General features: G+C 44.9%; 1 protein-coding gene across 1 annotated transcript; it reads right to left on the reverse strand.

Moving 5' to 3' along the window:
- Window positions 1–2,533: 2,533 nt before the first annotated feature.
- Window positions 2,534–22,496, reverse strand: Wfdc8 (WAP four-disulfide core domain 8). The gene is made up of 7 exons (XM_012949967.2): window positions 22,419–22,496; window positions 18,032–18,213; window positions 12,031–12,122; window positions 10,136–10,276; window positions 9,400–9,567; window positions 4,260–4,400; window positions 2,534–2,673 (listed from the first exon to the last, which is right to left on the reverse strand). Exons 1-7 carry the CDS (start codon window positions 22,494–22,496, stop codon window positions 2,534–2,536), a joined length of 942 nt encoding a protein of 313 aa, XP_012805421.2.
- Between the last annotated feature and the right edge of the window lie 248 nt (window positions 22,497–22,744).

A 22,744-nucleotide genomic window follows, 5' to 3' on the forward strand; every position in this document is an offset into this window, starting at 1 on the left:
CTGCCTGGCTTGCCTGAAAAATACAGAGCTGGAGAAATAGCTTAACAGTTAAGGCACTTGCCTGCCTGTAGCCTAAGGACCCAAGTTCGACTCTCCAAAACCCACGTAAGCCAGACACACAAGATGACACATGTGTATAAGATCACACATGTGCACAAGTGGCACACATGTCTGGAGTCCGATTGTAATGGCAAGAGGCCCTGGCATGCCAATTTTCTCTCTCTCTCTCTCTCTCTCTCTCTCTCTCTCTCTCTCTCTCTCTCTTTCTCACTTTCTCATAAAAATATTTTTTAAAAAAATACATAAATTCTAGGGCTGGAGAGATGGCTTAGTGGTTAATTCTAGGGCTGGAGAGATGGCTTAGTGGTTAAGTGCTTGCCTGTGAAGCCTAAGGACCCCGGTTTGAGGCTCGACTCCCCAGGACCCATGTTAGCCAGATGCACAACGGGGTGCACACATCTGGAGTTCATTTGCAGTGGCTGGAGGCCCTGGCGCGCCCATTCTCTCTCTCCATCTCTATGTGCCTCTTTGTCTGTCTGTCGCTCTCAAATAAATAAATAAATAAAATATTTTTTAAAAAAAGTATTTGAGATGGAGAATGGAATTTCAAAGGCGAATGTGTGGGGGGAAGGAGGGAATTAACATGAGATTTTTTTTATAATCATGGAAAATGCTAATAAAAATCAAAAAAATAAAATAAAAAGAAGCATTTGAATAGCCAGGCATGGTGGTGCACACGTATAAACTCAGCTTCTTGGGAAGTTGAGGCAGGAGGATTGCTTGAGCCTAATAATTCGAGGCTAGCCTTAACAACACAATGAGAACCTGTCTCAAAAAGGCAAGGATAGATGCAAAAAGACTGGAGAGATGGCTTAGCAGTTAAGCTGCTTGCCTGCAAAGCCAAAGGACCCAGATTTGATTCTCCGGGGCCCACATAAGGCAGGTGCACAGGGTGACACAGCTTCTGAAGTTCATGTGCAGCAGCTGGATGCCCTCGAACGCCCATTCTCTGCCCCCTCCCCCGAAATAAAAATAAAATATTTTTAGCCGGGCGTGGTGGCGCACGCCTTTAATCCCAGCACTTGGGAGGCAGAGGTAGGAGGATCACTGTGAGTTCGAGGCCACCCTGAGACTCCTTAGTGAATTCCAGGTCAGCCTGGGCTAGAGTGAAACCCTACCTCAAAAAACCAAAAAAATAAAAATGAAAAAAAAAATAAATAAAAATAAAATAAAATATTTTTCAAAGGCAAGGATAGTTTAAAAAGAAATAGCTGTCATTTCCAGTAGCAGCTTTAAATGGATAGTAAGTAACCTTAGGAGAACATGTTATGAGGCATTGTCCTCCCACAGGAACAAACCAGTGGATACTGGCCCCACAGGGATTATGCATACCCGCCCGGAGGTGGCCTTCAGTAATCAGGTGGGGAAGAGGAGACAAGAAAAAGGGATAATCAGATGAGAATATGACCAATGTGCAATATGGTCATATTAAAGTTACCAATAGATTTTTAAAATAATTTTTATTTATTTATTTGTTTTGAGGGGGAGGAGATAGAGAGAAAGAGAGAGAATGGGCAGGCCAGGGCATTTAGCCATTGCAAATGAACTCCAGATGGATGTGCAACCTTGTGCATCTGGCTTACATGAGGAATTGAGCCTGGGTCCTTTGGCTTTGCAGGCAAGCATCTTAACCACTAAGCCGTCTCTCCAGCCATAATTTTGTTGTTGTTGTTGTTAAATAGCAAATAACCTGGGCTGGGGCTGGGGCTGGGGCTCAGTTGGCAGAATGCATTTGCAACCAGTCTTTTTGGCCCTCTCACATTGGGGGATTTGTACCTCACAAGCATGCACAAAAGCCCTGTGTTTGACCCATAGCAATGCATAAACCATGCAGGGTGGTGCATGCCTGTGATCTAAGCACATGTAAGGTGGAGGCAGGAGGACCAAAAGTTCAGTCATCCTAGCCTAGCCTACACAGAGAGTTTGAAGAAAGAAAGAGAGAGAGAGAGAGAGAGAAAGGAGGAAGAGGGAGGAAGGAAGAAAAGGAAAATAACCTAACATCCTAAATGTAATAAAATCTATTTACCCCAAATCCCACAGCATATATCTCTTTAGTCAGCAGAAGACATTGACTTTATAATAAGGAGCTATTCAGTGATAAATTCCATTGCCTTTATGTAAAATTAAATTTATTTATTTATTTATTTAATCCTGGAAATTGAAGCCTGTTCTCCCTCTGAGCTACACCTCCCCTCCCCACTTTAATTGCCTTCATTTTCAACATCATTTCAGAGGTCCTACACAACAGAAGGGTGCTTGTTTTTAATACCTGAAGTTACAAAAAAGAAGCTATATTTGTTATCATGTTTAGGTTAATGTGATTATATTAAAACTCATAACAGCCCTATTAATATCGTTAGAATTGGCAACACAGCTTGTCAAGGTAGTTGTCTACAGGAAAAATGAAAATGACAGCTTTGTACCGTGCTCTTGGGGATGCATCATTTGCAGGGGGATATTTTCCACTTACTGGTCAGTGTCTGGGTTCCACACACTTCAGTCCACAGCGTGTACAGCACTTGTCCCCCAGCGGGCAGTCGCTGTCCTGTAGGCATTTGGGTTTATCGATCTTGGTACACACCAGTGGTTTACGTGGGCAAAAACCTGTTTTGACTTCATGAAGAAAAATTAAACAATTGAAATTCTTGGTCATAATTTGATACGATTTTGGGGACACCTTGGAAACCTCAAGCTGGGTTTTGTTCTTTTTTTTTAATTTGAGAGCAAGAGAGAAGGAGGGAGAGAGAGAATGGGCTCACCAGGGCTTCCAGCCACTGCAAATGAACTCCAGACGCATGCAACCCCTTGTGCATCTGGCTTGCGTGGGTCCTGGGGAATCGAGCCTCGAACCGGGGTCCTTAGGCTTCACAGGCAAGTGCTTAACCACTAAGCCATCTCTCCAGCCCAAGCTGGGTTTTATTCTAATTAAGTTTCTTCCCCTTCCTCGACATTAACAACAGAGTGGAGGAATAGAGTATCCACTCTCTGGCTAGTAACTCGAAGAGTTCAGAAAAGTCTCACTGTCTTGGAATAACACAATCTGATAGGATTCCCACCTGACCTCTTAGGATTAATGGATTTGGGTTATATAGTCCCAGAGCAGCAGCAATGGAAGGTGTATTGGGGGTGGGGGGAACAGAACTTCCTTGTCTTATAAATTGTACGCGTTGAAAACCAGTGCCCAAAGCCACAGAGACGCGGAGGAAACGGTGGCCAGTTGAAAAGCTTTCCACTCTCGTCACCCTCCCAAAATGTGCCTTAACGCACTGACAGCCCCTGGGACTATGTTGAAAGATTTGTACCTCACAAGCACTGACAGGGGCTGGGTAAATGTCTCGGAGAACTCAGCAAGCGAGAGGGCTTGAGACAGACTGAATTCAACTCCCTCACCTACGCAAGCAGCTGAGCAGGGTCACGCGTGCCTGTAACCCCAGTACTGAGAGGGACAGAGATGGGAATCCATGATCAGCCCATCTGTCCAAAAAAAAAAAAAAAAATAGTGAGAACTCTGTCTCAAGGAAACACAGCCAGAGAGTGAGAGACGGACACACAATGGTCTTCTCTGACCTCTGCCCATGTACACATAGGGCACATGTGCAGACACACGTGTATACACTATACATATGTACACACATATACCACATATGAGAGAGAACATTTGCAACCAGCTTCCCCCTCCCCCACCATGGATGTGAGATTTTAGGAACGTACCTAACCACTGTGTGTGTGTATGCGTGTGTCAGTGAACATTGTCACACTCTGCATTGTCACTGAAGAATAAAACTCAGAACAAGTAAATTCTCCTGGGGAAAATGGAAAATGATGCTGACTTTATGGACAATCAGCTTTGAGGAATAGCATGACAGCATCCAGAGGTCAGGAGGTCAACAGGAGTGCTGGTTGGACATTCAAAGGGGGAAAATCTCCCAACATACCCGAAAGGTCAATTGAATAACCAGCATGGTGGTGCACAGACCTGTTATCCCAGCACTTGGGATGCTGAGGAAAGAGGATGATGAGTTCAAGACCAGCTTGGGATATACAGTGAGTTCCCTACTAAAAATGAACTACCTAGTGAACCCATGTTTCAAGGAGTACCCACCCCTTCCCATTTCAAAGGCTGTCAGGTATCAGTGTGATATATTGGCATATGCCCAGTAAACTTTGGGGAGGGGAGGGGTTATTTCACCAGTCCTTACCTGTCCAGACCTCGGCACAAATAAAACCACAGCTAGATTCACAACATTTTTCTCTCTCGAGGCAGTCCATGTCATTCATACACGTGAGCGGACACTGGACCGGAGTGTCGTAAGGGAAGAGCGGGCACTGTCCTTTCTTGACTAAAACAAAAGGAGATGTGAGTTGCTCCTCTTCAACTTCCTGCAACGTGTTTCTTCCTGTCGCTTGTTTCCCTTCACCCTGACCGTCCCCAGGAGTCTGGGAAGGAACAAAACATGTCACCCTGTCATGGAATATGGTGGCCTGGCTGTCTAAAGCCCTACAGTAAGGCTCTGGACCTGTCATTCAATGTGTTTCTTTCTCAATAAAATGGGGATAATTATGTGAAATTGACACAAATCAACGATGAAAAGAAAAGGCGCTGCCTCGTTCTCAGTAGAGCTCTCATGATTTGAAAAGATCTCTGTGCTCATAATAGCTGGTAAAAACAGAGGCAGGGATGTAAGCAAGCAGTCCTTTGGATGAAGGTGAGGAGATGGGAGGTCAAATCAGGGTAGAGCTGAGGGGGGAGGTAAGAAACGGTCAGATTCTGGGTCTGTTTTCAAGGTAGATCTAAAGTACTCTACATCAACTCATTTTAATTAAGAAAGGAGGCTGGAGAGATGGCTTAGTGATTAAGTCACCTGCCTGCAAAGCCAAAGGACCCAGGTTCAATTCCCAGGACCCACGTAAGCCAGATGCACAATGTGGCACATGTATCTGGAGTTCATTTGTAATGGCTGGAGGCCCTGAATTGCCTATTCTCTCCCCCTTTTCTGTCTCATAAATAAATAAAAATAATATTTTAAAACTCAACTTTAAAAAGAAAGGAAGACATCAAGTATAATTTATAGAAGCTTTTTTTTTTCAATCGAAACAGGACAAAGTGGCTAGAGAGATGGCTTAAAGCACTTGCCTGCAAAGCCAAAGAACCTAGGTTTGATTTCCCAGTATCCACATAGAGCCAGATGCACATGGTGGCGCTTGTGTCTGGGATTTGTTTGCAGTTGCTGTAGGCCCTGGCTTGCCCATTCTCTTACCGGCCTCTCTCTCTCTCTCTCTCTCTCTCTCTCTCTCTCTCTCTCTCTCTCTCAATAAATAAAAATTAAAAACAGGACAAAGTATGAGGGGTTTGGTTTTAGACAAGTTAAATATGAGAAGTTTGTGAGACCAGACGAAGGTATTGACAGTTGACTGGATGAGACAGCTTCGTAGGTTCCCCAGGATGTGCAAAAGTACGTAAATAAATCCTTGAAGATTCCGTATGATTGTCCCGTTCTCATCATCTGGTAACAATTCCTCTAATGGAAGGAATTGTCTCTTTCTTTTTTTTTCAGGTCAGGTTTAGTCTATGTGCTTAACTCTTTTGAAACACAAGTTCACATCACCCAGGCTTGCTTGCCCTTGAACTAGATATGCAGCCAAGGGTATCTGTTGTAGTCAGGTTCGCATTGCACACAGCAATCACCTGACCAAGAGTGGCTTTTGGGGAAAAGGGATTTATTTCATCTTGGGGAAGCTCCATTGATGTCAGGGGAAAACTATGGCATGAGCATAGGGTGGACATCACCCCCTGGCCAACATATAGTGGACAATAGCAACCAGAGCTTGTGCCAAACACTGGCAAGGAGAAACTGGCTATAATACCCATAAGCCCGCCCCCAACAATACACTGCCTTCAGGAGGCATTAATTCCCAAATCTCCATCAGCTGGGAACCTAGCATTCAGAGCACCTAAGTTTATGGGGGATACCTGAATTAAACCACCACATTCCACCCCTGGCCCCCACAAACTGATAACCATACATGATGTAAAATGCAATGCATTCAACCCAACTTTAAAAGTCCCCATAGATTTTTTTTTTAATTTTTATTTATTTATTTGAGAGAGACAGACACAGAGAGAAAGACAGATAGAGGGAGAGAGAGAGAATGGGCGCGCCAGGGCTTCCAGCCTCTGCAAACGAACTCCAGACGCGTGCGCCCCCTTGTGCATCTGGCTAACATGGGATCTGGGGAACCGAGCCTCGAACCGGGGTCCTTAGGCTTCACAGGCAAGCGCTTAACCACCAAGCCATCTCTCCAGCCCTCCCCATAGATTTTTATCAATGATGTTCAAACATCCCCATAATCCAAGGTATTTTAACTGAGCCATAATACCAAAAGATCCCCAAAATCTCTTAAGGGCACAGACTAAACATTTACACTGCAAAAAATGGCACTGGGCATAACAAAGAAATATTCAACCAATACAAGATTTAAAACAACCAGGGCAAACATCAAACACTGTAGCTTCAAGTCCAACAACTCTAGTCACTGACAAGTCTCCAAGCCCCATAATTCTAACCAGCAACAAGTCTCTGGCATTCCAATTCCACCCCTCCAGCTAGGCTACTCACAGTCCTGGAAAACTACATCTGGGCCAGCAGCTTTTCTTTGCAGACATTTAGTGGTCTTGGCATCTCCACTGGGTCTCCACTACAACTCACCATCCATCCTCACAGCTCCATCAGGTCTCCATGCAGACAACCAACAAACCTGCTTCACACTGCCCATGGCCATTTCCAAAAACACAAGACCACATTGCAAACTCAATGACCCTCTCTTTCCTGCATTTCTTATAATCCATAATGTCAGGTAGGGTGCCAATTTGTTAATCCAGGGGGGGAATAAAGCAGACTTTGAAGAACAGGGCACTTCTTCAGCATTCAGTCCCCTTCAAAAGACTGCAATTTTTCTGTTGTCCCAGTGCAAGCCAGCTGGCCCAATCTCAATGGTTGTAATCTCTCATATAACTGCAGTTTAACAAGCAGCAGTTTTGGCCCAAAGTTGTTTTTTTTTTTTTCTGTGCCATGTCCCTCTGTTCATACCAGTCCATTTCTACACAAAGCAACCCACACAAGCTCTCAGGACACAGGCATAACAGCAATCCTCTCATACAAATTGCTTCTTGCCCAGTCCAGGCAAAGCTCTTTTTCACCCTCTCAAGCCAAACCTCACAGTCCATAGTTCTTACTGCATTCAGGTCTTTCAACTCTGACCAGAATAATCCATCGAGCTGTACTTACAGCACTGCAAGGCATCTCTTAGGCCAAGGTTTCAAATACTTCCACCTTCCTCTTGAAAATCAGCTCCAAAGGCCAAAGCCACACAGTCAGGTGTCTAGCAGCAAATGACCCCACTCCTTGGTACAACTTACTGTTGCAGTCAGGTTGGCATTGCTGGCAAAAATCACCTGACCAAGAGCAGCTTTTGGGAACAAAGGGTTTATTTTGGCTTACAGACTTGAGGAGAAGCTACATGATGGCAGGGGAAAATTATAGCATGAGTAGAGGGTGGATATCACCCCCTGGCCAACATAAGGTGGACAATAGAAACAGGAGAGTGTGCCAAACACTGGCAAAGGACACTGGCTATAAGAACCATAAGCCCACCCCCAACAATACACTCCCTCCAGGAGGTGTTAATTCCCAAACCTCCATCAGCTGGGATCCTAGCACTTCAGAATGCCTAAGTTTAGGGGATCACCTGAATCACCTGAAGGATGGAGGTCTTGCCCATGATGCCATGATTTCTTATAGCCTCCAAGAGAGGGAAACACGCAATTCTAGTATCATCAAGTCAGGCCATAAGATTCAGTCCCACTGAGCTTTAAGAGTAAAAAGTTCAGCTCTAACCCTTGGCCATCTCTAGGCAATTAAGTCCACTTCTGTTTTCTCATCTGTAAAGTGCTGGCCATGGAGCTGGATGTGATGGTTCAACCAATAATCTCAGTACTTGGAAGGCTAAGGCCAAAGGATTGTCATAAATTCGAGGTCATACTGGGCTACATAGTATGTTCTAGGCTCACCTGTGCTATATAATGAAAACAAACAAAGGAAAGCATAAAGTGGTAGCCATGGCATATTCCTCAGCCTGCCTCATAGAATTGAAGGTTGAAATCCCAATGCTGACACAGTGATTCCAGGGTTGGTACAGTGATTTCAGGGCTGGCACAGTGATTCTGGACTGGCACAGTGATCCTAGCTCAGGCACAGTGATTCCAGGGCTGGCTCAGTGATCCCAGCTCAGACACAGTAATTCCAGGCTAACACAGTGATCCCAGCTCAGACTCAGTGATTCCAGGGCTGGCACAGTAATCCCAGCTCAGGCACAGTGATTCCAAGGCTGGCACAATGATTCCAGGGCTGGCTCAGTGATCCCAGCTCAGACACAGTAATTCCAGGCTAACACAGTGATCCCAGCTCAGGCTCAGTGATTCCAGGGCTGGCTTGGTTATCCCAGCTCAGGCACAGCAACTCCAGGGCTGATACGTGCATCTTGCAGATCCACAGCCATCATTTCAATTGCTGCCCTTTAGCGAGTCACACCCTGAACAGGTACCACCATGTCAAGTCTTTGTCCCTTTGATCCCATGGAATCCTGCCTACACCTCAGTGAGATGCTTGCTGTTATTCCAGAAGCACAGAGGCAAAGAAACTTGTGGCAAATGAGAAGAGTAGAATTTTAATCCAGGCCATTTGATGTGTAAATTCTGCAGCACACTGTCTCCCCACATTGCTGGGGCTGGCCTTACCTGAAGATTGTATCCATAGGGTTCACCTTCACCCACCCCAGTCCCCATCTCTACGGTCTACACTGACTCCGTGAGATTCCAGAGCTCACCTCTCTGTGCTTCCTTCGTGGGTGACGAGAAAACATCTCCTCCAAAGAGTCAGACCTGGTCACAGGCCCCTGCAGGCCAAAGTTTATGAATATTTAGGTACACAGCCCCATTTGGGGCAGTGGGGAGAAGGAGGGCATGGGGAGTTGTGGGTGACCAGGGCATAAAACAAAGAGCTGAAAGAGTAGGGTTAAACCCTCAGATAAGGTCCAAGATGAATCAAAGGGCTCAGGAATGAGTGGTGTGAAGACTTGGCTGTGGAAAGAGGAAGTGATGCATAAGTCACCAGGTTGCTCAGAGAAGGGAAACAGAAGGATCTGGGGCATCCATCAAGGTTGGCTGGAAGCAAATGACAGAGCCAGGATTTGGAATAAAGGCAGCTTAACAGCAAAGGTGAAGCCTACAACCTGGACTTCAGTTAAGTGAAGCCCTCACACTAATGGGAACAGGGGTCTTACCAATCATCATGCAGGCGCTCTTACAGTTATCCTTGCTTAGGAAGTTGTTGTTGTTCCCATGGCAACCACTGTACGTAAAGGCTCTGCATTGATGTTGTTCAATGTCAAAATACCAGCGGTCCAACTTCTCCTTACAGTCTCCTCTGTCTACGGGCAGCATGCAGGGTTCTGAGGTCAAGAAGCAAAGAGAGGACGTAAAGTGTAGAGATACAAGGAGGGTATCAGATCCTCAGCCCCCCAAGCCGGAATTACAGTTCACGGTGTTACTGTCCCACTCATGAAGAAGCCAGTCAAAACAAATTAAAATAAAAGACATGGGTTCTAGTTTTGTCTCTGCAACTAATGTTCTAGGCTCTGCAGCACTTCTGAGTGTCGTTTATGTGTTATGTGCCAAAAATGACGCAAGCATCTAAGTTGGTAGAGGTTCCATCATTTTGTGTCAGCCATTAGAATAAAGTTTTATTTGCAAACAATAGTCTAGAAAGAGAGAACATAGAAAAGGCCCTAGTTATTTTTGAATAATTGGCTGTTGGACCAAAGAACGCTAGCATCAATATTAATAAATTGATCTCTACCGTGCCTAGATCCATGGCTGATACTTGAGGATGGAGAGTTACATTCTAGAATGGGGAAAAGCATGCATGCACCCTGCTCCCTGTCCTCCCATCCAAGGGGATTGTTCAAGCAGTTCTGGACACAGCAAGAAGCTGGAGACCAGAGCCTGGATGCCACATACCTTCATACGGATCCAGGCAGATCTTCCTGCAGCCATAAAAACAGCACTTCAGGTGGTCGCGGCACTGGAAATCAATTCTGCACAGCTGTTGAATGTTACCGTCACATTTGAACTCCTTCTTGGGGCACACTCCTACTTTTTCTGCAAGAAAGAAATGTTCAAACTCACATCCCTAGAAAGGTCCAGCTCCTCTCCCCACCTCCTCCCCATGATGAAGGTGGGTTATGAAAAATCTCTCAGCCTGGAGATGGGGAGATGGCTCAGGAAATCAAGTGCTAAGGAACTGAGTTCAGATCCCCATAACACACAAAAAAGCCAGATGCAGCAGCATGTGTCAAAAACCCCAGTGCTCCAGTGGTGAGATGAGAGGCAAAGCCAGGAGAATCCCTGAAAACTCACAGGCCAGCTCACACAGCAGTGAATAACAAGAGACCCTGCCTCAAACAAGGTGGGAGGTAAGGACCAACGCTTGAGATTGTCCTCTGACCTTCACACACATGCACCCCCCCAGACAGACACAGAGACATAAAATTTTGAATAAAGAAATTTCTCCGTGCTTCCTCAACTTTCAGTTCTCAGTTAATGCTCTAATTATACTTAGAATCCACATCTATCTCTTACCACTATTGATCCATCCAGGGCTGTCCAGCTTTTGACATTGTGGCATGACACTGTCCACTATAAACGTGTTGAACTATACCCATAGCTACCTTGGGACACACGTAGCCTGTGGGCCACAGGTGGGATATACATCAGGAATTTATGTTCTCGCAGTAACTGATCCACGATGCTTTTCCTTCAGTTGTCTTAAATTAAGGAGCCCTTTTTTTTTTTCTTCCAAATTTTTATTAACAACCTCCATGATTATAAAAAGTACCCCATGGTAATACCTTCCCTCCCCCCAATTTCCCCTTTGAAACTCCATTCAAGGAGCCCTTTTCTTGTGACCTAACGTTCTGCAGTGGGACTCCTTTGGCCTCTAGCACCTTACTTAGCAGGGAAATTGATAAGGAGTAGTGGAAATATCCTTACTGCCACTCTGTCAGGTCAACATTTCTTGTCTCAACTACTACAACAGTGTCCTCTTCTCTCAGGCTCATGCCTAATGAATTAAAAATAAATAAATAAATAAACCTGGAGGGCTGGAGGGATGACTTAGAAGTTAAGGCACTTGCCTGCGAAACCTAAGGACCCATGTTTGACTCTCCAGGTCCCGTGTAAGCCAGATGCAAGGTGGTGCAAGTGTGCAAGGCCACAAGTGCCCACTAGGTGGCGCAAGCATCTAGAGCTCGATTGCAGTGGCTGAGGCCCTGGCATTCCAGTTCTCTCTCTCTCTCTCTCTCTCTCTCTCTCTCTCTCTCTCTCTCTCTCTCTCTTTCTCTTTCTGTGTCTCTTGCTCTAAAATAAAAATAAGGGCTGAAGAGATGGCTTAGCAGTTAAGCGCTTGCCTGTGAAGCCTAAGGACCCCAGTTCGAGGCTCGGTTCCCCAGGTCCCACGTTAGCCAGATGCACAAGGGGGCGCACGCGTCTGGAGTTCGTTTGCAGAGGCTGGAAGCCCTGGCGCGCCCATTCTCTCTCTCTCCCTCTCTCTGTCTTTCTCTCTGTGTCTGTCGCTCTCAAATAAATAAAAAAATAAAAATTTTTTAAAAATTTTTTAAAAATAAAATAAAATAAAATAAAAATAAATAAACCTGGAAGACACCTGCTAGGGAAAGCTAGGGAAATATTTAGATGAGTCAGATAAGAGAAGACCCAGAGCAGTGAGCAGGGCTGGCTTCCTGTGGCCTTGAACCCAGAAGTGACTTTAAACCAGACTAGCCCTTGTCTCATGCCTGCCCCTCAGCCTGCATGATCCACCTCCCAGGAAGAATGGCCATAAGCTTGGCTGAACCCACCTATAAAATACTTGTGGAACAATGAGAGCGTCTGCTCCAAGGAGAGGAAAAGAAACAGCAGGAGAGCTCTGCTCCTCCAGGAAAAGCTGGAGCTGTGGGGAGGAAGATGCCTGTGTGAGAGAAGAGGAGTAGGAGGTAGGCACATTCACCCGGTGTGAGCAGAGGACTGTCGAGAACATATCTCCACCCAGTTCATGGATGAGAAAACTGAAAGCTCAAAGCAGAAGGAATTTGCCTGAGGTGGCGACTGAAAAGAATAATCCTGCAACATGTATCCCAGGACCCGCTACATTGCTCCTAGGTAAGAGATCACACTTGAATAACCACAGGAGTGAGGGGTTTTTGGGTTTTTTTTTTTTAACAGTTGCAGGATTGCCTTGCTCACAGTCATTCCTGGGAAGTCTCCAGGTCCCGCATAAGCCAGACACAGGTGATACAAGTTCACGAAGTCGCACATGCGTGCTAGGTGACACATGTGTCGAGTTCGATTGCAGTGGCTGGAGGCCCTGGTGTGCCAGTTCTCTCTCACACACTCTCTCTATCGTTCTCTCACATTAAAAAAAAAAGAAAGACCAATCCGGGCTGGAGAGATGGCTCAGTGTTTAAGGCACTTGCCTACAAAGTCTGATGACCTGGGTTCACTTCCCCAGTACCCACACAAAGCCAGATGCACAAGGGGGCACATGCATCTGGAGTTTGTTTGCAGTGGCTAGAGGCCATGATGCACCCATTCTCTCTCTGTGTTTCTCTCTCTCTCTCTCTTTCTCTCTCTCTGTATCTCTTTGCTTGTAAATAAATTAATAAATAAATTTTTAAAGGCCAGTCTGCTGGGCTTGCCCCCCCCAAAAAAAGATGACCCTTTAAACTGGTGAATGGATAAGGAAGATATGGTAGGCATATTTATACAATGGAGTCTTATTCTGCTACAAAGAAAACTGAAATTATGATATTTGCAGGGAAATGGATGGATCTGGAAAAGATTACACTAAGTGAGGTAACCCAGGCTCAGAAAGTCAAATGCCACATATTGTCTCTCATAGGTCTATCCTATATTCAAATGTTTAGATTAGGATGTGAATTGGAATAAATGTCAGTAACAACGGCCAGGAGGCTCGAAAGGGGCTATGCGGGAGAGATGAGAAGGAAAGGTTTAAGGGTAGGGTTTATAGTAGATATATAAGGAAAGGAACAGAACACTGGGGTGGGAGTTAGATGGTAAGACCCTATTTCTGAAAACTCCATATGCTTGGGTCCCTGAGAAATCAAGCTAGAGCTGAGCTGAATGCCTCCTTCCTACTAACTAACTCTAGGGATGCTGGAAAGAGCTATGTAGCACAAAGCCTGTGGGAGAAGGAAAATCGTAAATGGTCTTAACCCTGAAAGCTTTATGGCTGGCCAGCCACACCAAATATACTAACTGTTACAATGGTGGCATGTCTGTTTTGGAAGAAACCAATTGCCCTCTGACTGGATTTGAGGCCTGCTCCATAGGGGGGAATTTATGCCTGGTACTGAAAACCTAACCAAAAGTCTATGGCTGAGGTCAGAAGCCCTAAGGGAAACTACCACTGTTGTCTGGCTAAATGGATATATCATGGCCACCAAACTGCCCTCTACATGCATATGTTCATGCCCATATATTAATGCTGCTCTCGCTTTTGTTTAGGGAAGCTTCTCTTTTCAGCAATGGGATTATTCAAATTTGATCAAAGTGCTGAGTGGAAGTGACAGCGGCGTGTGCAACACTGAGACCTCTCTATCTCACCCTCCAAGGCTCAGGGACCATTGCAGAAGAGGTGGTGAAAATAATATAAAAGCCAAAGGAAGGGGAGAACTACTTACAGTGCAATACTCCAAACACAAAGTAGCCTTGTTATTCGTGACCTCACAGTGGATAGGAGGGGGGAAATGATGACATCATAATAGAAGAGACCAGCTGGAAACAGAAGGGATTCAGTGGAGGGTGGATTTGGGTAAAAGAGGAGTATCGCGAGGCATTTATGATCATGGTATATTGTCTATATTTATGGAAGCTGTCAATAAGAAAGCTTAAAAAGATGAGAGCTGAAGAGATGACTTAGCAGTTAAGGCACTTGCCTGAGAAGCCTAAGAGCACGTATTCGAATCTCCAGGTCCCACATAAGCCAGATGCAGAATGATGCAAGGGTACAATATAACATGTGCCCAAAGGAGTGCACGCATCTGGAGCTCGTTTGCAGCTGCTAAAGGCCCTGGCACACTTGTTCTCTCTCTCTCCTTCTCTGTCTCTGTCCCTCTCTCTCTCCTCCCCTCTTTCTCTCTCTTGTGCACACTTCAAATAAATAAACATAAATTAAAAAATAAAAAGATGGAAGGAAGATGTACTTTGGCGAGGATGTAGAAAAGCAAGTAGTTTTGCATGCTGTTGATGGGACTAAAAACTGGTACCATTGTGGAGACTATTAGTGATATTATAAAGAATAGCATGAGATCTTTTAAAAGCTAAAATTAGAATTTTCATATGGTCCAGCAATCACACATACATATGTTATAGACTTATATTATATGCCCATATATGGATACATATATATATATATATATATATATAAAATCAGAATGTGAAAGAGATATCTACACTCCCATTTTATTGCACACACACACACACACATACCATATATAGGCATCGCATAGTAGGCATCATATATATAATATATACTGTAGTATATATTATATATAAAACTCCCATTTTATTGCACCATTATTCACAATGGCCCAAATATTCTATTTTTTGTTTATTTTTATTTATTTATTTGAGAGTGACAGACACAGAGAGAAAGAGGCACAGAGAAAGAATAGGTGCACCAGGGCCTCCAGCCACTGCAAACAAACTCCAGACATGTGCGCCCCCTTGTGCATCTGGCTAACGTGGGTCCTGGAGAATCGAGCCTCGAACCGGGGTCCTTAGGCTTCACAGGCAAGTGTTTAACTGCTAAGCCATCTCTCCAGCCCCCAGATATTCTAAATACTTGCCAATGGATAAGTGGGTATAAATATGATATACATGCACACAGTGGGATACAATTCACCTTCAAAAGAGAAAATTCTGTCCTTTGTGGATTGACCTGAAGGGTAGTCATGCTAAGTGAAATACAAATATTGTGCAGATCTAAACTAATGATGCTAACAGAGGGAGAGAGGAGAATGGTGTTTATCAGATACTGAAAATGGGGATGGGAAAGTGGGAGATGTTGGTCTAAATTTACAAATTTTCAATTATACATAGGCATTTTCTTCCAAGCACATAATGTCCTTTCACAATATTTACCCCTCTGTACACTCCCCTTTCTCCCCCGTCCCCTAACACTACAGTATATATTATATATATGATGCCTACTATGCGATGCCTATATATGGTATGTGTGTGTGTATATATATACATACATATATATATATATATATATACATATATATATATATATATATATATACACATACACACACACATATGATGCCTACTTTCTTTCTCTCTCAAGTAAATAAATAAAAATAAAAATATTTTTTAAAATAGCAATGCTATCCAGAACCTACCTTGTTCTCCAGCTTTTCCAAGTGGCAGACATTGCTCTTGGCAGTAATGTGAGGAGCATTCTGCAATTGAGAGGTTTACAAATGGCCAGCAGGTGGGAGAGAGGCGTGATTTTCCAGATTGCCACTGCCCAAGCTATCCTACTTCCTCCCTCTCCTCTCCCAATGGGAACACACCCAGGCCCACTGTCCAGGTTCCACAGATGAACGCTCCTTGCTCACACCCCCATAAATCCCAGTGGCCTGACCTATTCTGTCGCATGGCCAGCCAACCGGGAATGGGCCTTAGGTATGGTCAGACCTTGAGGAGGACAGCTCTCTATATGGATCTCTCTCATATACTTTGCCTGAAGCCCAGGCAGAATAAATAAGCCTGCCCCATAGATATTGCCTTCTCAATAACTGCTACTTGGCTATCTGCATTCAGAGACTGAAACCGGTGGTTTCTAAATACTGACTATGCAGTGCTCCACGCACAGTCCCATGATGTGTGGCTCAAATACTTTAACTCTTTTTAGCTTGTCGGTGCTTTTGATATATCAGCAACTGAGAAAAGTATGTCAGGAGTTCTCCAACATGCCCAGAAGATTTCTCGATTTCTTATTTTTTAAGATTGTATTTTTATCTATTCATTTATTAGAGAGAGAGAGAATGGACACACCAGGGCCTCTAGCCACTGCAAATGAATTCCAGATGTATGTGCCACCATGTGCATCTGGCTTATGTGAGAGCTGGAGAATCAAACCTGGGGCCTTAGGCTCCACAAGCATGCGCCTTAACAGCTAAGCCATCTCTCCAGCCCTCGATTTATGATTCCTTGTATTTGTTTTTAGAGAAAGAGAGAGAGAGAGCATTGGCCCAGGGCCTCAACCACCACAGTCTAACTCCAGACACTTACACCACCTAGTGGCATGTGAGACCTTGCGCTTGCCTCACCTTTGTGTGTCTGGCTTATGTGGGATCTGGAGAGTCCAACATGGGTCCTTAGGCTTCACAGGCAAGTACCTTACTGCTAAGCCATCTCTCTAGCCCTCAACTTTTTGCTCTCTTTTTAGTGGTGTGTGTGTGTGTGTGTGTGTGTAGTGTGTATGAGTGGTGTGCACACGTGTGTGTGCCCTTGCAGCACCCCATGTGCTTACCTGAGGTGAGGGCTGCTCATCAGAGCACCAGAACAGAACAGCAGTGTTCAGCTCCATTGCTCTCCCACCCGTCTTGATTTCAGCCAAAGGTCTCTTATCAGTACTGGAGTTTGCTGTGCTTTACAAACTCTGGAGATTCCCTGGTCTCTGCTCCCCTTTGCAAAAGTGGGGGTGCAGACACACAGCCATGCCTGGCTGTTCATGTGAGATCCAGAGACTCAAACTCAGTGGTTTCAGGGCCCCCTTCAGGCCATCATGTTTACACAGACTGCTGAGCCATCTCTCCAGCCCCCAGAGATCTCAATTTCTACTTGCAGTTACACAAATGTCTCTTCTCTATATCATGACTCTAGTGCTGTCCCATGAACTCAGTCTTCTATGTGACCACCCATCTAGCTCTAAAGCAAGTCTTCATCTTACAATGTCCTCTTGCCCGATATCAATCTAACCTACCTTTTTGTTTTCTTCCATTTTCCTAGTCCTTTTTTTCTTCTTTTCATCCTTTTTCTTTCAACCATTCCTTGTATTTGTCTTATGTTTATCTTTCAAAAGGTGTAAAGCTACACTGTAAAAATATCCACTCTGGAGCTGGAGCGATATCTCAGTGGTTAGGATGTTTGCTTGCAAATCCTGCCAGCCAAGCTTTGATTCCCTAGTACCCACATAAAACCATATGCACAAAAGGGCCCATGTATTTGGAGTTCATCTACAGCAGCAAGAGGCCCTGGTGAGCCCATACTCTCTCTCTCTCTCTCTCTCTCTCTCTCTCTCTCTCTCTCTCTTTCTCTCTCATATTTCATTGATCAGTCAGTGAGTCAGAGCTATGTAATCCTTCCTCAGGAAGTACTGGAAGTCACAAGACAAAGTAACTGAAGAAAGAATAGAATGGATAGTTGTAACAAATAGTATAATAGTATAGCATAGTAGTATCGTTCATATAATAGTATATTATAATGTAATAGTGATTAATACCATGCCCTGTTGTGCTTACTCCCTTTTCAGTTTCAAAAGAGTTATCTGTACATGACACGTGTGGTGTGTGTGAATATCATACTTTATCTTACAAGGGCTCCTAAACCCCAGTGCCCTCCTCAGGCTGCTGAGTCCTTAACTCTCCCTTCTGGAAAATCTGTCCTCCCTTGTGTGACTGGCCATGACTGCTCCTGGCAGGCCACCCTGTCTTCCAGATGTCCTCCACAAACTCCTTGGGCTGTGACACTCCACATCTACCTGCCTCATGCCTGGACATTCTTCTCCCCGCTGCTCAGGTTTCATTACTTTGGGTCTCAGCCTCCCACCTGCGCTGCCCGTGGATGCCCTCCTTCACCTGTGACAAACAGTCCATAGAGACAGGCCTCCTCTGGGCTTCCCAGCTGGAGTCCTGGCTCAGCCTCTTCACCAGGCTGCTCCTCTGCTTGAACTCCCCCCTCGCCCCACTCAGGTGCTCATCCTGTGGCCCCAGGTCAGTGCCGTCCTTGCCCTGCTTGGGCCAATTTCCATGCTCACTGCTTCCAGCCCCCTCACTGGACACTCTCTGCAAGTGACTGGCTCCCACATCCCGTGTCAGCAGCCCTCCTACAGAGATGTCTCTTTGACCTGACCCAGGCCTCACACCCACACTGGGCCTCTGGGTCCCTTACCCTTGGGGCAGATGCCTAAGTTTATCTCCCTTATCTAATGGCTCTGGGGCTGGCTGGTTCTGTTTCTGAAGGGTAGAGAAGAAAGAAGGAGAGCTACCTTTCCATTCTGTAAAAAAAAAAAAAAAAAAAAAAGTATGTGAAAATATTAAAATATTCCTTAAAGATTAATATTCAACCCAGCCAGGCATAGCGACTCATGCCTTTAATCCCAGTACTCAGGAGGCAGAGGTAGGAGGATCACCATGAGTTCGAGGCCACCCTGAGAATACATAGTGAATTCCAGGTCAGCCTGGGCCAGAGTGAGACCCTACCTCAGAAAAAAAAAAAAAGAAAGAAAGAAAGAAAAGATTAGTTTCAACCTAACAAGCTACCGTGCAATGATTATTCTCTAAGCCATCGTTGAGATCAAAAGAAAGGAATAGCTTCACCGCCAGAAGCTCTTTGTTTGCTTCCAAATCATGGCTCCTTCCTTCTCATCCTTCTGAAGGCACTTGATGATAACAACTTCTTTACTCTTTTCTTCATATTTTCAAAATCTAAGAATATGGGGGCTAGAGAGATGGCCCAGCTATTAAGACACTTGCCTGCAAAGCCTAACAACTTGGGTTTGATTCCCTGGTTCTCACGTAAAGCCAAATGCACAAAGTGATGCATGCATCTGGAGTTTGTTTGCAGCAGCTAGAGGTCTTAGCATGCCCATTCTCTCTGTCTGTCTCTCTCCTCTCTATCCCTCCCTGTTTGAAAATAAATAAAAATACTTTTAAAAAAACTAAGAATAGGGCTGGAGAGATGGCTTAGCAGTTAAAGCGCTTGCCTGTAAAGCCTAAAGACCCAGGTTCTATTCTCCAGGACCCATGTAAGCCAGATGCACAGGGTGACACATGTGTCTGGAGTTTGTTTGCAGTGGTTGGAAGCCCTCTCTTCCTCCCAATCTCTCTCTCTCTCTCTCTCTCTCTCCTTCTTTCCCTCTCTCAAATAAATAAATAAAAATAAAATATACTTTTTTAAAAATCTAAGAATAGACTTCCCGACACATGTAGCCAGGTGTGGTGGCACACGCCTTTAATCCCATTACTCAGGAGGCAGAGGTAGGAGGATTGCTGAGAGTTCGAGGCCATCCTGAGACTCCATAGTGAATTCCAGGTCTGCCTGGGCTAGAGCGAGCCCTCAAAATAAATTAATTTTTTCTTTGTCTCTTCCTGTTCTATATAAGGAGTCCTTTAGAAAGAATTCTTTTGTTCCTGGATTTTCATGCTCAATGTTAGCTTCATTTGCATGTGGCTGTGTCATTAATTTTTATTGCTGTGTCATCTACTGGATGACTACCCACAACATTTAAATTCTGCTTACATTTCCCAACCTGCAAAGGGCTATGAACACTTGTATGTATGTGCCAGAGCACTCAGGCAAGGGTTCCTGCAGGTTACATACCCCAGACTGGAACAGCTGGGGCACAAGGTCTGTGTATCTTTGGCTTCTGAAGTGGATGCCAAACTATTTCCCAAAGAGCCTGCACCAATTCCCTCCCCCGTCCCTGAGAGTTGGAGGCCTCTGCTGTTCTCTATCTATGCCATTTGTGGCATTTGGTCTCAGGATATTTTACTTTTTGCCATCCTGAAAAGAGTATCATTATGTGTTTAATTAGAATTTTTGAATGTCAATGAGACTAAGTCTCTCTCTCTCTCTCTCTCTCTCTCTCTCTCTCTCTCTTTCCCAGAGGTGGGGTCTCGCTCTAGCCCAGGCTGGCCTGGAATTCACTATGGAGTCTCAGGCTGGCCTCAAATTCACATCAATCCTCCGATCTCTGTCTCCCAGGTTCTGGGATTAAAGGCAGGCACCACTACTCCCAGCTCATTTTTTAACATTTTATTTATTTATTTGTTTGTTTGTTTGTTTGTTTGTTTGTTTATTTTGAGAGAGAGACAGACAGAGAGGGGGAGAGAGAAAGAAGCAGAGAGAGAATGTGTGTGCCAAGGCCTTCAACCGCTTTGAACGAACTCCAGATGCATGCGCCCCCTGGTGTCCATGGGCAACATTGCGTGCTTGTGTCACGGCATCTGGCTATGTGAGACCTGGAGATTCCAACATGAGTTCTGAGGCTTCGCAGGCAAGTACGTTAACCACTAAACCCTCTCTCCAGCCCCCAGCTCATATTTTTAATTGATAATTTTAATTTTAGTGTAACTTGACTGTATTCCATTATTTTTTCACAGGTACTGGGGAATCGAAATCAGGTTGTTAGGCATTGCAGCAAGTGCCATAACCGCTGAACCATCTCTCCATCCCCCTTAAAGCCAGCTTTTTCGGTCTTTATGGGCTGTATTTGTACAAGGGAAGACTTGCCATTCTACTCAGCGCAACTGGAGATTTTGAAGGCCTTTCATATATATTCTGTGGTCGTGTCTTCTCTGGATTTGTGGGGTGGGGCTTGCTTTTATTTTTATATTTTATTTGCAAGGACAGAGAGAGAGAATAGGCATGACAGGGTCTGTTGCCACTGTAAACAAGCAAATTCTAGATGCATGCACCACCTTGTGTGTGTGGCTTTACTTGGGTACTGGGGAATAGAATCCAAGCCACCAGGGTTTGCAGGCAAGCATCTTTAACCACTGAGCCATCTCTCCAGCCCTGGAATTGTGTGTTTTAAATACCTTATTTGAGAGATTGGGTCTTCTTTGTACAGGAGTTTACAATCTTCTACTCCCTCTGGTGTCTGTCTGGTATACCACAGGTTTTCCCAATCCGCAACACATTGCCTAAAGTTTTCTTTTTCTCTCAGCAGTCCTGTCGGTACCGGCCCTAAAGCAGCCCCTCGGAAATTTTTGAGTGGGTTGGAGAGATGTCTCAGTGGTTAAAGTGGCTTGCTTGTAAAGCCTGACTATCTGAGTTCAGTTCCACAATACCTACAAAAATCCAGACACACAAAGTGGTGCATGCATCCCGAGCTCATTTGCTGTGGCATGCCCATTCTCTCTCTCCCTCCCTCTCTTTCTCTCTCTCTCTCTCTTATAAATAAATAAATATTTTTTAAATGTTGAATGTTGGAAGCGTTGCTTAGTCTTCTCTTTCTCTTCCCAGGGAGAAGCTGGGGCTGGCAGCTGCCCCCGTTCTGTCACTTCAAGCCATGGAAAGGACTCCGGCAAAAGGTGCTACTTTCGGGCTGGAGAGATGGTCTAGCGGTTAAGTGCTTGCCTGTGAAGCCTATGGACCCCAGTTCGAGGCTTGATTCCCCAGGGCCCATGTAAGCCAGATGCACAAGGGGGCACATGCATCTGGAGTTTGTTTGCAGTGGCTGGAGGCCCTGGTGTGCCCATTCTCTCTCTCTCTCTATCTATCTGCCTCTTTCTCTGTCTGTCTGTCACTCTCAAATAAATAAATAAATAAATAAATAAATAAAGGTGCTACTTTCACTCTGGCTGGGGTACCGATGCCTCACAACTGGTTCCTGCTTCCCGTGAAAGAAAACTGGAATTTGCCTATGTGGTCCTGTTGGGTTGATATTCTGCGGGAGATGGAGGACCCAGGTCTCCCTGACCCACCGTCTTGACACTGTTACTCTCTGTCAGTCTTAAGCCCTTGAAATGTCAGCAGTCACTAATCAAGGACTTTTGCCATTTGCTATGTGTTTTCTAGTCCTCTTATTTCTACTTTGTTTCACCACTACTGCTTCTTTGTGTATACTTCTTTTTTTTCCAGTATACAATTTTGATTCCTTTTTCATTTTCTATATTCTCAAGGTTTTATTCCCATTAAAATTTATTTATTCTACGTTTTGAGACTGGAGTGATACTAGAACCACAGCATGTTTTCACGCGTGAGAAGAAGATGCCGTCTTCTTCCTGCAGCGCAGATACGGATGGCTGCTGGGCCGTCACTAAGAACCTTGGATACCACAGGGACAGGACAGCTAGGGAGTCAGAAGGACTAAAAATAGACATGGTGATACTCATGACCAATCAAACATGTTATCTCATCAGACATAACTCTTGGGCAGGAGGGTGCATAGTCCATTCGGTACACTTGGTTCCTGCAGGCTCAAACCAACCAGTTCCACCTTGGTTCCTTCCCAGAGGGTGATGGAGAGCCATGCATTGGCGCTGCTGGGGTTTGCCATGGACTTCATGCGCACCAACCTTCTCCGCTGTGTTGCTGCTTCTCTTGCCTCAGCCTCCCAAGTACCAGAACTGGGAGTACACACTCCCAAGCCTGGCAGCTCCACAGAATTTCCATAAATCTCTGTATCTTTATTATAGCAATTGGCTGATAGATAGGATAAGGCAGACCTGGGTATCTGTGTTCAAGGTAGCACTGGACCAGCCATTAGTACTGCAGTAAGAAGAGAACTTAAGGAAGAGTACAAAGACGGAGTCT

Source organism: Jaculus jaculus, chromosome 8 (genome assembly GCF_020740685.1).
Source record: "Jaculus jaculus isolate mJacJac1 chromosome 8, mJacJac1.mat.Y.cur, whole genome shotgun sequence".
In the NCBI taxonomy this organism is placed as follows: Eukaryota; Metazoa; Chordata; class Mammalia; order Rodentia; family Dipodidae; genus Jaculus; species Jaculus jaculus.

Coding starts and splice junctions, on each gene's coding strand:
- Wfdc8 (XM_012949967.2), bottom strand. CDS start 22,496: ATGAAGTCCATGGCAAACCCCAGCAGCGCCAATGCATGGCTCTCCATC. Junction 18,214..22,418: donor AAGGAACCAAGGTGGAACTG/GTTGGTTTGAGC, acceptor TGGCCCAAGCAG/GGCAAGGACGGCACTGACCT. Junction 9,568..10,135: donor CTGCCTGGATCCGTATGAAG/GTATGTGGCATC, acceptor TCTTGACCTCAG/AACCCTGCATGCTGCCCGTA.